Here is a 16,142-nt window from a genome sequence, read left to right as displayed (position 1 = left end):
ATATATATATATATATATATATATATATATATATATATATATACAATTACAAAACCACACCGCAGATATTGTTGCCAAACGCTTTAACAAAGAAAAATACAAAATAAATAAATAAGAAGCAAACAAAAATTTTAAATAAAGTCATAATATTTAAATTGGAAATAGAATGTGAAGCCAGCAGTAAAACAAAAGAGAAAAAAAACAATCCTGCACTCGTTGAAAAGTCAGGCTCGACAACATTTGCTTATAAGCGCACATACACACCAGCACGCGCTAGCAATCATTTTGCTAAACTGTTTATTATATAAAATAATTTATTTATATATAAATTTTTATATATATATGTACTTACACTCATATCCGTACATACATAACGTATATGCGTGCATATATACTTACATATATATATATATATATATACATACTTATATATATATCATACGTAATTAATATACATGCAAATATGCACACAGAGCGAGATACAAACAGTGAAAGAGAATATATTTACTGTACACAATTAAGCCGTTACTAAACTATTTAATGTGTATTGCACGCAAACAGGTACACAGACAAACATACATACGGATACACGCAGGCAGCAGTGAAATATTTGATAAATTGATTAAACGAACCATAAATACCCTTAACAAATATATACGTACGTGCGTATAGATATATAATTAAATACACACGCACAATAACCCATGCCAGTATTATATACAATTAAAATACTAATTCACGCATAAATGCTCACGCACATTCACACACACACACATACACACACACGCACACACACACACACATACACACACATACACAAACAAATATAGAGAAGTTTAGTTCACAACAAATACTTTTAACATCTATATAGGAGAAGTACGTACGCAGAAGAACTTAAATAAATAGAAAACAAAAAAAAAAACAAAAAAAAAAACAAAAAAAAGTGTAGCTTTGCAACAATTATATTTATTTATTATAATTTTCATAATATTTATACGCAAGAAAGGATTTAAAAAGTTATATCAAGTTTATCGACACATTGATATATAAATTTATTGTTCAGCTCGCTTATCGCTTGTTAGGTAAGCGATGAGCATTTTTTAAATTAAATCTTTGACAAATGCATTGATTCATTCATGCGAAAATCTTTAAGAAAAGATTTTGGAATTTCTCCAAATTTCCTTAAAATATATAAAATTTCTTAGAAAAAGTTTCACGACAAAGTGCGTTTAAATGAATTAAAAGCGTATAGTTTTTTTTTTTTTTTGCGCTTGAAACCAAACTAGTTACCCACACATCATACTATAATAATAAAAGCATTTATTATAAAAGTTCTCACATATATTAGAATTTTAATCTGCTTGAAGAAACCACTAACGAATGGAAGACGACCCTATTGTATATCACAACTAATAAAACAATTGATGAAAGCACAGCACAGCACAGCACAGCACAGCACAGTACACACTTACAGACACTCAGCTTATGCCCATACACTAACAACACACCAACATTTTACGATGTTATATTGCCATTGCATTATATAAGTATATAAGTATACTGTGATTATCTTTTTCTGTTTGCTTTTTGCTTTCTAAAGCAAACACAAAATCAAAAAATTTGCTTAAATCGAAAATTAAAAGAAAAAAAAAAAAAAAAAAATTAAAAAATTAAATTAAAAAAAAAAAATTTTAAAAAAACAAAAAAAAAAAAAAAAATAAAACCAAATCAGTAAATAGCTAAACTCTTTTATCAGTATTCAATAAAGCAAAAGAGAAAAAAAAAAAGAAACAATAAAAAATAAAAATAAAGGAAACATATAAGTATTATCAACATTTTGAAGGCAACTTTGAATGAAAAACGAAAGAAAAATAAACAAAAAAAAAAAAAAAAAGCTTAAATGAAAAACTTTCAATGAACGTTAGTTTACTTAGTGGCTATGTGCGGGGAGAAGGCAGATGGGGGCTTACACAAAAAGAAATCTTTTCATCTCTTTATTACTTTCAATTTATATATAGAATAACTTTCCCTTATATCCTTAGAGAAGCTATAAGACTAAAACAATTCAATTGAATTCGATTCGATTCGATTCGATTCGATTCGGTTCGACTCGTTTCGTTTGATTTATCATTTTTTTTCTTTTTTTATCAAAAGAGTATTAGGAACCATATTTTTTTTTTTTTTTTTTAAATAATTTTCACCTCAAATTAATTTACAACATTTTGCTTATCGAGTATTTTTACAACACAACATAACGTGAACAACTCTTACGATGGTGAGAGCTCCGTAACTCGCTCGGAATGACAATACGCTGACATCTTATGGAATAATGAATTAAATTGAAAGCCAACCTAAATATCTAAACATCAGCAAGGTCAGATACTTGTTTGTAGTTTAGTTTAGTTAATTAAATTTTTTTAACCCCAAAATACTATCCACATATATACTTAATAATGTAATGTATTTTCAAATATTATCATAGCCTTGAGTGTAGTTTCATAAAAACACATGTTATATTTTTATGTATCGGAAAACTCTATATATAACCACTTAATCAAAATTGTTCGTAACCTATTATTACAGAGAGACGTTTCTGTAAATGTAAAGGAAAGCTTCTTTTGATTTAAGTGATGTGAAAATGTTGCTAATTTTTAATAGAAAGACTCATCGTTTTTAGCTAAACAAATCGAAATTCTTTTAATTATATCATCTTTTATGTATATACAAACATACACGCACATACACATATATAATAATAATAAATAATAACAATAATAGTAACAATAATGAAAAAATAATATGTAAACAGATGTGAATTTATTTAAATATTGTGATTGTTTTAATTAGAAAATTAATTAGAATTATACGTCATGTCTTAACGCATACATGTACTATAGATATACCCATACATATATATATGCCTACACATTAGTTAGCCTTATTGAAATTTTGTTGATGGTAACAAAAAAAAAAAAAAAAACAACAACAACAATCTATTGAAAACAAATTACGCATCAATGATATGTAAATGAAACAGATCTCATTTACAAATTTAATTATCGGTCATACTGTAGAGTTTTTATCATTTTAGACATTCAAATGTTTGTTATCAACTACGCTCAAAATCGTATTTAACTATTCGTATTCCCGTTTACTCTTAGTGCAATAATTCTAAGAATCGTTCCGATTCAAAACAAGTAAGAGAATTCTATTCGAACAGACAGAGGCAGATCAGATTCACAGTTTTCTGAACTTCTTTCTGCATTTTTGTATGTTGCAAATGCTTTGACAAGCAAACATAGTTTTGTTTCTTTTAAAATACGAAAAATGTAATAACATCATTAAGACTTTAAACTAAGATTATTTTCTGAAATAAATTTCATTTTTTTTTTTTAACCAAATAAAGGATTCGGATGCTTTGTAGCTACGTTCGTTCGTTATCGTCGATCAGGCAAACTCATCAAAGCTTTAATAATAAAGTTATCAAGCCGGGAAACCGGAACGTGTCCAAAACACTTGGCCAAAGTCTAGTCAAAATGGGATCGAACTACACACTGAGGGTAATCCAAAGCGCATACGCTTATGGAAAGATGCCGCTCTTACTTAAAAGCAGTTGAACTAATAGCAACATATGCTTTTATTTTAACTGTTTACCCTACTGTCTATAGTTCGAGTTATTTGAGTCATAAGGCACTAACAACCTGTTAATTAATATATCTCTGATTAAAAAAATGTATTTATTTTAAAAGGCAAAAAAACCCATTATTTAACCTTTGTAACCTGTAACCTTGAAAGTAAGATTTCCGCGTTAATCCTGCGAAATAGGGTAATAGAAGAGAGAAAAGCCGACTTTTCTAACTCACATAAACAACTTTGAATTGGATATCATTCTCGGGTGTTTAACGAATCAAACCAATCCTAAGGAAATCTGCAAAAATAAACCAGTTCTTCTCTTTTCCACTACGATATCATGATTTCGCATCGTTTTTAAAGGATCAAAGCACGTACGAACGGGCGAACATACCAATACAGTTTTAATTAAAAACAGAAAAACGTTCTGTTCAATGCAAAACATGTTAGTCAAGCGATTCAGGCCATTTTTGTGCGTCTTTTTTTCCACTCCTTTCTAAGAACTATTTGTTTCTAGTTTGAGCTATAAGAGGTCATAAAGTTTTACTTACTTGCAGACACTTTTGCGACTAAACAATCAATCGTTTTCTACGACAGTCTTACCTAGCTAACTATGTATCATCCGTCCATCTCTCCTTATCGAATTTCCTCATCAAATTTTATTATTATCAATGTGTATTTACCAATATTAGCATGTCCTAGGCAATATTTTTGTCATTTTGTCATTACAACCTAATTTCATGTTACATGTACTCTACGTTTGACGAGTATGCGAGTATATCGCTAAAAGGGTCGACACAAACAACCGGTTAATTGCAACTTGAAAGCATTCTGAACGTGGTTGTAAACGAACTACATATCTATTTTCAAAGTTTGTTTGCAGCCCTCTTATCCAGGAATATATAACAAGTTTTCTGCCTCCGTTTCGGCAGACACATCAGTAAACTAAGCTAAATCAATTCAATATTTCACATTGTTCAAGGATGTGCTAAATATCTAATGCGTATTTGTGGCCTTTACAAATGGCAGAAAAACTTAGTATAACTCTCGATTCTTCAATCACGCATGTAAAAATTGTCGATTACCAAAATATTTTGATAGAAAATAAATATTAACATTAAATTGTTGTTATAGTTTTAGTCGAATTACATTTTTTTTCTTTCTTTTTTTTTTTTTTTTTTGTATTTCTGGCAAAAGCATCAGTTCTAATCGAAATAAAAAGATAGTTTTTCCATTCATACAACAATATACTCGTAATTCGTAGAAATATATACATATGTATATATATATGTATGTATATATGGCTTCATTCCTTCGCAAACACACATTCACCCGCGAAGACATAAATATGCAAAATATAAATAAATAGAAAATTCATGTATAGCATTACATAACGGTTTCAAAGTGAACATAATAATTATTTGGAAAAGAATTGTTTAATTTAAAGTTAAATGCATTCATCAGACATCTGAATATACAGAGGGAGAAATTTAAATGCGCCCACTCACCTCATATGCCGATATTCAATTACAAAATTACTATAAATGTTCGACTTTATAAACAGACGTGTGTGTGTCTGTGTGTGTGTTTGTGTGTGTGTGTGTGTGTGTGTGTGTACGTTTTATGTAGTAGAGCATGGAAAAGGCATTAATTGAAATTTTGCTTATTTTTTTAGGAAAAATTTCCCTTAAAAATTGATATTTATGTACACACAAAACTCTTAATGCATTTAAAAAAAAAAAAAAAAGAAAAAAAACAATGTATTTGTATCGAATTTGTAAGAGAGAGTAAAAAAAAGCAAAAAGCTAAAGAAAAACATTAAATTATTAGTAAGAGTTGTTTAAATAACAATTACAAAATATTTAGATTGTCTCCTGGACGCTTTTGTTTTTGCTTTTGATTTTCATTCAATTCATTTCATTTACAATAAATGTTCATTTGATTTGGGTGCCGTTCTACGAGCAAATGTATACTTGTTTTTTACACATTTTCTTTGTATTGCAGTTTATTGAAATGGTATAAAAATAATCATAATAATGTTAATAACTCACAAAAAAAATGTACAAGTGAAACATAGCAAATACATACAACCAAAAATGCAACTACTACCTAATGCATTGCCAAACTCGTACCCCTCACCAAACAATCCATCTTTTAGATTCAATCACTAACCAACCCTCTCTCTCTCTCTCTCTCTCTCACTCACTCACTCTAACTCACTCACTTCGTGCATTTCTCTGCATTCTTTTTCTTTCTCGCTCTCACACTCTCTCCATCTTTCTCCTTCTCGCTTGCTATGTATCTCGCCCTGTCTACCTATCTATTGATCTCTTTTTCCCGTTTTACCTCTCTACCATTTTCAATTAGAAAAAAATTTGCTTAGCTATTCGAAAACGTACGAACGGCAGCATATTTAGGCTGACTGGCAGCAGGCAGGCAGGCAGGCAGGCAGGCAAGCAAGCAAGCTAGACGATAGAAAACAATAGAGAAACAATATGAAACCAAGCAAATAAAATGTTGTAAAGTTTTAAACACATGAAATGAAATGTTAAAGATATTACTGTTAACTAAACTCATTTACAACAACAACAAAACAACAATAAAGAAAAAGCAAACGTAATTTTCCATAAAATCTTTAAAGATCCTTAGCCATTAGACATAAAAAGTACACAAACAAAATATGCAAGTTGTTTAAAAGTTGCACAATGTAAGCATGTTTAACATGTAATAAAAGAATTTATTGACCATTTCCCTGCTAAAGTAATTAATTGTCTTCACCTCTCTATCTCTATCATTCTCATTCTCTCTAGCTCTCTTTCTCGCCTACCCTTTTATTCACTTTCCAATGCTTTGCTCTCCTTCTTTTTTATTTACTCATTATAATAGAGTATAGGATGTGTCTTCTAGGATTTTGATAAGGGCTTTTAAAGACATCAAGATCGTTATAATTGTAAACTAATAGTTGGCTTGTGTATGAGTCTTTAAAATAATATATATGCTTACCAGCCAAGCAATCAGCACTTAAATATAAATTATGAAATCTTTTAAAAACAATTTCCTAATTTTTATTTATAACTACTAATCATGGAAAGCAATTTTCATATATAGTAGAGCATCCAAATAATTTTGCAGAAAACTTTAACGGCGCCACAAGTGTTTTCGAAAATATACAAATAAATGCACACAATTGCACATTAAAAAAACACACGTATACAAAAACCTTCCAATTCCTTAATTCCGTTACCAGAGAAAAACATATAAGAAGATTTATTGGCAGGTAAAAAAAAAAGAAAAAAGAAACCATACAATGACAATAGAAACAAAACAACACAAAAGAAAATCATAATTTTTTGTCATTTCTTATCTTTTGTTTTCTTGTCTTTCTTTTTTCGTTTTTTTTTTTTTTTTTTTTTATTTATTTATTTTTTTTTTTTGTATGAGACAAGCGCGTAATCGCTGGCGTCCGTGCGTAACATGTAAATTTCTCGTTTGCCCAATCTTTACATCGTGCACCGTTGATCATTATTAAAAATATCTTAAATAAGTTTGCGAAAAAGTTTCTATTTTTTTTTTTTAGTCGTTTTTTTTTTCATTTGTTACACGTTATCAATGATTTATATTCCACCTGACACGTTGTTATAATTATTCCGCCCTTTTTGTTCATCAGTCTCTCATTAGTTTACATTTTTGCTAAAATTGTAACGCATAGCAATCGATAACGCATAACTCGATAACATACAAGATCAATTTCGCGAATAAATTCAAATGCAAAGAATTTTGAAAGAAAAACGAAACCAAATAATGCACTGCTTACACCGCGTTATTCTTATTGCATCCCATCAGAGAAACAAAATTATATACACATGTAGTTATGCCTTTTGTTTATGGCCGAGTTTTGCAAGACAATCGACTGAAGTCCTTTAAGTCCTATGTCTATGTCGCTAAATCCACTGTATCCAGCAACAGTGAACGAAAATATCGTCTTTTTTTTTTTTTTTTACAACTCTCTTGAAATAGAATGAAAGATAATAAAATAATAACAATCGACGATGCTCTAAGTATATATTTAAGCATTAAAATAAAGGAAAAAAAAAATATATATTTTTAAAAAATATCAAAAAACGGCAATACCGGATCCATTTACGCGAAAGGAACGGCACTCCCTGAATCGAAAGAAAAATGATGAATCATTTCACCTGCATATATTTCGATCCGACCGACATATATTTGAATAAAGAAAATCATTTATCAGCCGAAAAGCGAAGGCCACCTCTTATCGACCGATAAGATTTAAGTGAATTGTCAACAGATGTGAGAAAAATTTTGACGCATGCAATGGCGACGTTTTCTTTTGCGGTTTTTCTATTAGTCCGCTAACCTAATATCATAAAAATGCCCTGCCCACATTCAAATATTCGTCGTCATCCCATTTCCTCGAGATTTGCTTGCAAAGAGCTGCCGATTTTTTGTTGCGTCAATCTTGGCGGCGACTTTCACGTTTTGCACTTTATATATTACGAAATTGCGATAAGAAGTCACAGGAAAATTTTTATCATTGATAACTTTATGTCGACACTTTGAACGCCTTAATAGAAGCAATGATCACTTTCAAATCGCCCTCAGCGTCATATGCATACAATGATCGTGTCAGTGAAATTGCGCAAACATATTTCTTGTGTAGAAATGTGCTTTTAGATTACCAAAAACAGTTCCCAGGAACATCTATAAAAGTCAGGGTATAAATTCCCAACGGGGATTCCTTTAAGCCAAGTACACTTTTCGTACTGTTTGCAGTAAAGTCCCAAACTTCAAGGAAACAAATTTTTTCAAGTAATGAATTGTTCTCTTAATATTCTAGAAGAGTGAAAGTATCCGTTAAACCTATTAAAAACCAAAAAAAAAAAAAAAAACTCATTTTCTAAAAAATCTACAATGGCTTCCCCTGTCAAGCAACATCGGTCCGACTATCAATCCATGCAGTGCAAACTCTTCATACCGGCCGCTATAGAAGAGGAAAAAAATAGATATTTTATGAAATAAGTATTAAATGCCGACTTTCAGACCTGCATTTTACACTTTGTCTTCCATGATGTCCAGGAAAGATCCGCGCAATACTGCGTATATATGGAGAAGATTGTGCTTGATCTCTGCCTATCAAGCATTAAGCCGGGAAAGTAAACCTGCAATTTTACAGAGAGGCAGTCTAGTTTGCCTCACTAACTTATAGTGTTCGGATTTCAATGTGTTTTTCCCGTTCCCGATATGCACGAGCACGGCGATGGCCAGGAAAGGTCATGTTCTTCTTTTTTATTTGCAAACTGTCCCGAATAACTGTTAAATTTGTATAGTTTTGTTCATTTAAGCAGTGGAATATTGTGCTGCCGCTTTCTTCTTCTTCTTCTTCTTCTTCTTTTTTTTTTTTGTGATTGGAGCTTAGTTCCCAGAATGAATGATAATGCGTCTTTTATTTATGTAAACTTTAGATATGATCAAAAGACGCCTTAAGTCGTGGTGAATGTTTTTTTAGCTTTCCTATCTATATTTCTTGCTTCGGTACGATGATTTCTTTGTCAAGTTTTTGAAAGATGGAAAGAACTTTGATCCGCCTATAGATATTAAACATAATGTTATAGTTCATTACTTAGTTTTGTTTTGTTTTGTTTTTTTTTTTTTTAATTCAGGAGCCGCTAACAATAATGACGAAAACTATTAAGTAATAATAAATATCTCTACCATGATAATCAATCCTACAAACTCAACCGTCGTTATTTCTGCGCTAACCAGCTATTTGTTATTTTTTCATTAATTCCGTAACTCGTGTCAACTTCAAATAACTGCTGTTCATCCGCCTTTTTTCTATGCTAGTGTTTAGAATGTTGGCCGCAAGCACACGCTTTTAATATATACATACACACGCGCAATTATACACACCCATATATATATATATATATACACACACACACACACACACACATCCATATATATATATATATATATATATATATATATACATGCATACAACACTCTCACAACACATACGTACATACGTAGCTTTCAATTAGTGAAAGTTTTGAGATTAACAATAACTTAACATATATGTAGTAAAATACGTAGATGTCTGTCTCTAAATGTGTCACTTTTTGTCATTTAATTCAATTTATTATCCTTTATACGTGCCATATTTATATCTACATCTATATTTAACATATATACATATATATATATATATATACATATATATATATATACATATATACATGCATATATATATACATGCATATATATAAATGAAATGCAATTTAATATGTGTTTTATCCTGTTTTCTTTTTCTTCTTTCGCCCCTTTTTCCATTTATTTATTTATTTTATTTTTTTTTTTTGTTATTTTCCATATGTTTTGTATATTTCTTCTTCTTCTTTTTTATTTCTGTTTTATTTCTCTCTTGCATCTCTATTAATCTATTTTAGTGGATTTGACTAATGGTCAGCTGACACCCAATAATAACACACCGTTGCTCACTCAGGCATTATCGGGTAAATATCAATATCAATTCGTTTCATCTCATTTAGTCGATTGTTCATTAATTTTCTTTGATTAAATGCATAGAAAAATGAAAACAAATGTTTTATTTGTCAGTTTAAAAGATTCTTATCTAAATAAAATAATAAATGTATGAATTGTTATCTGAAAGAATAAAAAAAAAAAAAAAAAAAAAAAACCAAAAATTTAAAATATAAATACAATAACAACATTTATTTAAATTTGCTTTAATTCTTCTTTCGTAACACGCAAAAGTGATGAACAATTATCAGGCCGCTGCAGCAGCTGCTCATAGTTTTGCGCCATCGGCTTCACCCCATACCACAACCACAAGGCAAGCGTTTCCCTCTACTAATTCCCCGGGGCCTGCTATTGATATGTACAGCTCTACGGCAGCCGATAATGTCGGTTACGTGCAGGCGACTAGTCCTCAGCCTTCAGGGTTCCCAATCGCCGTGAGTCGGGCTCCCCTCAACTATAGTCCGGTAAGTTATATACAATTTTATATTTAGCACACATATACGAATAGATATACATATATATATAATAAGAAATAGAAAATAATTGATTTTTTCGTCTCATCCTTGCGTGCCAAGATTTAAACTATTACTTCTATTACGACAATCACAAGAATTACGGAATTTTTTTTTTACTTAGATAGTGACTGGTATATAGATTTATAATTAGTTAGTTTTCATATTATTCGTAGAGTCAGTCAGTCATCTTTATATCTTAAACGATTTCAAAAAAAAAAAAAAAAGAAAAAAACCGTTGATTATCAAAATAAGAATGTATATGTAAAAATCGTTGAATATTTCACATCTATTTGTGTGTGCGTGTGTGTGTGTGTGTGTGTGTGTTTTATTTCTTCTTCTTCTTATTCTTATTCTTATTTCATTTGCGTACAGATCTATTCGTTGAACTTTGCGATGGCTAATATATAAGACTGAAATCCTAAGCAGTTGCACAAGGTAGGGGATCTTTCTACACTTTTTTTATAATAATTTCCTTTTATTCTGTACTTAGCTTAGATAAAAGAAGCGAAAAACAAAAACAAAATAACCAAAAAAATGCAAACATATTATAGCTATATAGCATTGAAAGAGTTTAAAGTTAATTCGAGTCTGAATACGACGTCAATTCGATTTTCACTGATTTTTCCCCTATTCGCCTAAGTCGACCTGTGAAGGTTGAATTCGAAAGCAAATGCAAACAACCATTATTTATTAATTCACGACTTTAAGAAATTAAAACAAGACTTTAAAAGTTTTCATTTTTCCAATAGAAGACAGAAAGTCCTGAGTACAACCTAGTAAATAATATATTCGTACATCGCTGGCCACTGATTGCATTCGACTTACATTCATATTCATGCCAGGTAGTCGCAAGCATTCGTTTTGTTTTTTTCTAGATTTAGTAACTTAAGAACCTCGTTTCATAGGCAAATCAGTATTGAAGGATATTATTGTGACTATTGCTCCAGACTATCAGATCCCAGCAGAAAGTAGCAAACTCCAAAAGCCATCACAAGAAAACTTATTTTTTTCCCCCCATGCTTAGCTATCGATCATTTTGCTAGAATACGGCTGTTCAATCAAGCATAATATTTAAGCTTGATTATGATTCATTTCACTTTTCCTATTTTGGTAGACATAAGGCATTGTAATGTATGTGCTTTTGTTGTTTGAAAAATATCCGTCTTCGAATGCAAATTTCCGCTCGGCAGTCGAAACTTGAATAAGATAAAATACACGTGAAAAATAAAGACACAGTCCAAGCAATGAAAGGCGAAGAGGGAATCGGCTCCAAAAAACGCTAATTGTTTCTTCGGCCCTGCAAGTTATTATGATTGTTTTTGAGTATAGCCGCGTAGTGATCTAAATCGATTATCTTGAGAAACAAAAAAAAAAACCATTACATAAGCGGATTATGCATCATTACTTGACCGAAAAAAATCGAAAAAGAATTTTTTTTTCATCATAGCAGTGCACCGGCTCACAAATTAGCGATTGCTATAACGAAAATTTCCAACGTACGATTGGAACTGCTTAACCACTCCCATCACTCACCAAGTCTGGCTTTAAATGTCTTTTTACTTTATTTCAAGAGTTACGTTCGAAGGGCAGGCATTTTCATGGATAACTTTCGTTGATAACTATTTTGCAGACAGGACTCTCAAGTACCGTTTAGACAGATTAAAAGTGAAGGAAGAACGTTAGGAGAAGTGCATAGATTTGCAAGTAAAGTATGTACGTACAGAAAACTAATAATAAATTTAATAAAATTCTTTGTTAGTTCCGAAGCTTTTTACACAACCTTCATGCGTGCATACAGAATAAATGTTCAGAACGATTTAGCCAACTGTCCGCCTGTCCTTTTGTTAACAATGGAAAAAAATATTGATATAAAAGGATAAAGTTTTACGCACACCATCGTGTTCCGAACAGGCTAATAGATTTAGAAAAAGCTATTCAAATAGCGAAGGTTTGGATTTGCAATTTGACGAAAACATGAGAAATTATACTGACGAACATAAAAGCCCTGAGGACAAGCGAGACTCCAACTTCATTCAACAAAACAACAAATTTTTTCAAATTCATTTTTTGTATTAGATTGGTCCCTTTAGTGCCTACTTAGCACCTCCTTAAAAACTTTTACACCTATAAAAGCTATTATTATATTGAGCATATTACTACTACACAGTAGAGATATGACACTTGTAACGAAACAAAAAAAAAGACAAAAAACTACTATGAAGCTTTTATTATCGTATTATCGTAAATATGAAATTCAAGAGAAGAGCCAGCTACACGACCTCTCCGCCTCACGTTATTATCATTATAGTCCCACTATGTCCTCTAGCTCTATTATTTCATTATGACGTGTATTATATCGAGGTTTGTCTTCATTTTTTCGGATTCCCTTGAAGAGTTTTTTAATGTTTTGTTCTCAACTGTGCAAAAGTGATTTCACGTTCACTTTACATTTTGAAATATTTGGACATTTTTATGCATAAGACTTATCTCATACCTTAGAGATTTCGATTTAATTGCTTATGCCTTTACTCTGAATGAACCAAAGCAATGATATAAAATATATTTTACTATGTTTTCCGCATCACATACCGGCTTGAAAATTGGATAGATAAAAAAAAAAGAAAAAAAACAACACTAACCAATTTACCATAAATTATTAAAATATTAATCCAACCCATACAGACACAAACTTTCTTTTAAACCCTCTAAGTTTTTATTTATCTAATTTGTGTATGAGATCATAGTCCCTTAGGTATTGCTGGGCAATTCTAAGCTATTTCTTTTTGAAATTAACTTCTGCTTGACCTTTTTCTATGTGTGCCTTTGTGTATGGAAGCCTTTGATAAGTAAAGCGATGATTTTTTTTATATTAGTTTCATGTGGCCTTTTCCAACTCGTTATCGAGGACATAATTATTTTTTATCAAAAATGTTTTGTTTACAAAACTTATATATATACACTCTCTACTCGCTTAGCTGCAACTATTATGTAAAAGAAAAAAAAAAAAAAAAAACAATTTCGATATTGTGCTCGAATAAAAGTAAAAGTTTCTCTTCGCTCTGAGAAGCAATCAAGCAAATTTCTGTTATTACTGGAGTGTAGCAGTTTAGCAACAGATAACCATGTCAAGTAAAATTCTCAATTTTTTCTTTTTTTTTAATTGATTTTATTATCACATCACACAAAAATAACGTAAAACATCAGATTTTAACAAGCTGACGGAAATAATAGGTATTGAGGAAACATCTTAGTGCCTAATTAGGGCAAAGTTTTACATACAAATTCTTCTGACACTGAATCAGAATCAGCGATACATAAAAAACGTTCCTAATAAATTTTACACGTCGCAGCCCTCTTAAGCTTAAATGTAATAAATTTTTATTCAGTTTTAGCAAAAATATTTAATATCCAAAGCCTGTATTACTGAAAACATTGCAATGAAAAGATTAAATCTGATTAAATATGATATCGACCTAATCCGTCTAAAAGTATGCTGGGGCATACATAACAATTGTGACCATCTTGAAGAGAGAGATATACTCAATAAACGTCTTATTCGTCGTAATTTATTTCGTTCACTTTGCCCAATCATGGATGATAACCATATCAATCTTGTATCCATGTCTTTCATACAATAGATTATTACTGAATTGATTCTGAAATGATATGACCATGCCTTTCATCTGAACGGGTTAAGAGAAACCGTAGACTTAAACAACCTTGATTGCTTGATTGTACTCGGACACATCGTGACAAGTTGAATTGATCATAAAAGGTGACCACGCCTTTCACCTTGGTTTTAAAAGTAATAATTTCCGTATACTATACGGAGCAAATAATGCTTTCATCAATGATTTATGATCAGGCCATTGACGCGCCTGGTCGCTATTCATTTTTATTCACCTAAACATGTCGTATTTAAAATTCGACTAAAGCCGTCTCATTTATTTGAAGTGATTTTCAGAACTTGTTAAATGTGAAGTTTCCTTCGATTCATAAAATCGCTTACTGAGCATCGTCTAATATTGCAGCTGAAGTATCTCCTATTACATGTAAAATATTTGCTAAGCCTTTAACTACAATAAAAAGGTCACATTGCGAGATATTAACGTTAACTAAGTGGGAGAACTTTTAATAAAGATTTTGATGAGGAAAGGCTTGGCTGATAGTAGTTAATAGTAACAAGAGAACAGTAAGACAGTTATTTAGGTTAAAAACTTTGCACTTAATTTATGCGAATATGTTATTTGTGGTTTTTGTTTACAATCAGAGCGAAAAAAATATAAAAAAGCTCTAATAATTCAATTAAATATTAATTACACGTAATGCATAAAATGTAAATTTCTTTTTTTTTTCGTTTTTTTTTTTTTTTTTTTTTTTTTTTTGTTTTATTTATATAATATTATTATTAATAATTTTTTAATAGATTTAATAAAAATCTCTTTATCTGAATAAACCGAGTTTTTTTCTCTTTTTTTTTGTTTTCTTTTTTTTTTTTTCTTACTTTTGATATACTTTCAGGGACCACTAATTCCTGCGGCATTTACAAATGGTTACCATTAAGAGGAGGCGCCGACCGCAACAAATGAAATCCGTTAAGCAGCGGTGAAAATAGCAAAAGAAAAAAAAAAACATAATAAAAAAAAATATGAAAATGTTGCAAAAAAGTAAATAAATAAATAAAAAAAATAAAAAAAATAAAAAAAATACAAACCGAACACACCAAAAATACATATTTACATTAACTCTATAAATAATTGTATATGTAAAACAGAAAAGTATATATACATGCATTATACATATATATATATATATATATATATATATATATATACGTGTATATGTATATGCATGTATGTATGTATATGTATATAATATATTTATATCTATATACTATTAAACATACGTTATACAGTAAAAACAGCAGCAACAACAACAACAACAACAACAAAAAAGAATTGAAAATAATACACACTCATATACACATATTCACATAAATTTGAAACCACAACCAACAGCAAATATACCTTTATAAGGAGGATATTTACTACGTTTAAAACATATATAGATAAAGAGAGGAGTCAATAATCAAACAGACAGACAGGCAGACACAAACACTTATACGCATACTTTAGTATTCACGTCAAGCAACAAATGCAGTAAGAACAGTAACGGCAATGTCAGCGGCATTTCCATCATAAACCAACCACTACAACTCTATTACAAGGTATACAATTTAAATGCAACGTGAAAAACGAACAAAAAAACAAAATACAGAAATTAAAAATATGTATAGCAAATAACAACAAAATGAACAATTTATATATTAATTGCATGATTTTACATGAGACGTTTGTAAAAAATTTAAAAAAAAGGAAAAAAGCAAAAATAAATTTCAAAAAAAAAAAAAAAAAAAAAAAAAAAAAAAAAAAAAAA

General features: G+C 30.2%; 1 protein-coding gene across 5 annotated transcripts in view; it reads left to right on the top strand.

Moving 5' to 3' along the window:
- Positions 1–15,390, top strand: part of LOC119645193 (RNA-binding protein Musashi homolog Rbp6) — a 446,186-nt gene extending 430,796 nt beyond the window's left edge. For 2 of the 5 annotated variants that reach the window (XM_038045186.1, XM_038045184.1), the window contains exons 12-15: positions 10,098–10,163; positions 10,426–10,655; positions 11,079–11,141; positions 15,228–15,390. In XM_038045186.1, the coding sequence (XP_037901114.1) occupies positions 10,098–10,163; positions 10,426–10,655; positions 11,079–11,114 (332 nt within the window). In that variant the 3' untranslated portion in view covers positions 11,115–11,141; positions 15,228–15,390. The remainder of the gene's footprint in view (positions 1–10,097; positions 10,164–10,425; positions 10,656–11,078; positions 11,142–15,227) is intronic. The other 3 variants (XM_038045183.1, XM_038045182.1, XM_038045187.1) reach the window with 2 other exon arrangements.
- The last annotated feature ends 752 nt before the right edge of the window (positions 15,391–16,142 follow it).

This window comes from Glossina fuscipes, unplaced genomic scaffold, assembly GCF_014805625.2.
Source record: "Glossina fuscipes isolate IAEA_lab_2018 unplaced genomic scaffold, Yale_Gfus_2 1, whole genome shotgun sequence".
Taxonomy (NCBI): Eukaryota; Metazoa; Arthropoda; class Insecta; order Diptera; family Glossinidae; genus Glossina; species Glossina fuscipes.
The sequence above is the reverse complement of the archived record's forward strand: the minus strand, read 5'-3'. Positions and strand labels throughout refer to the sequence as shown.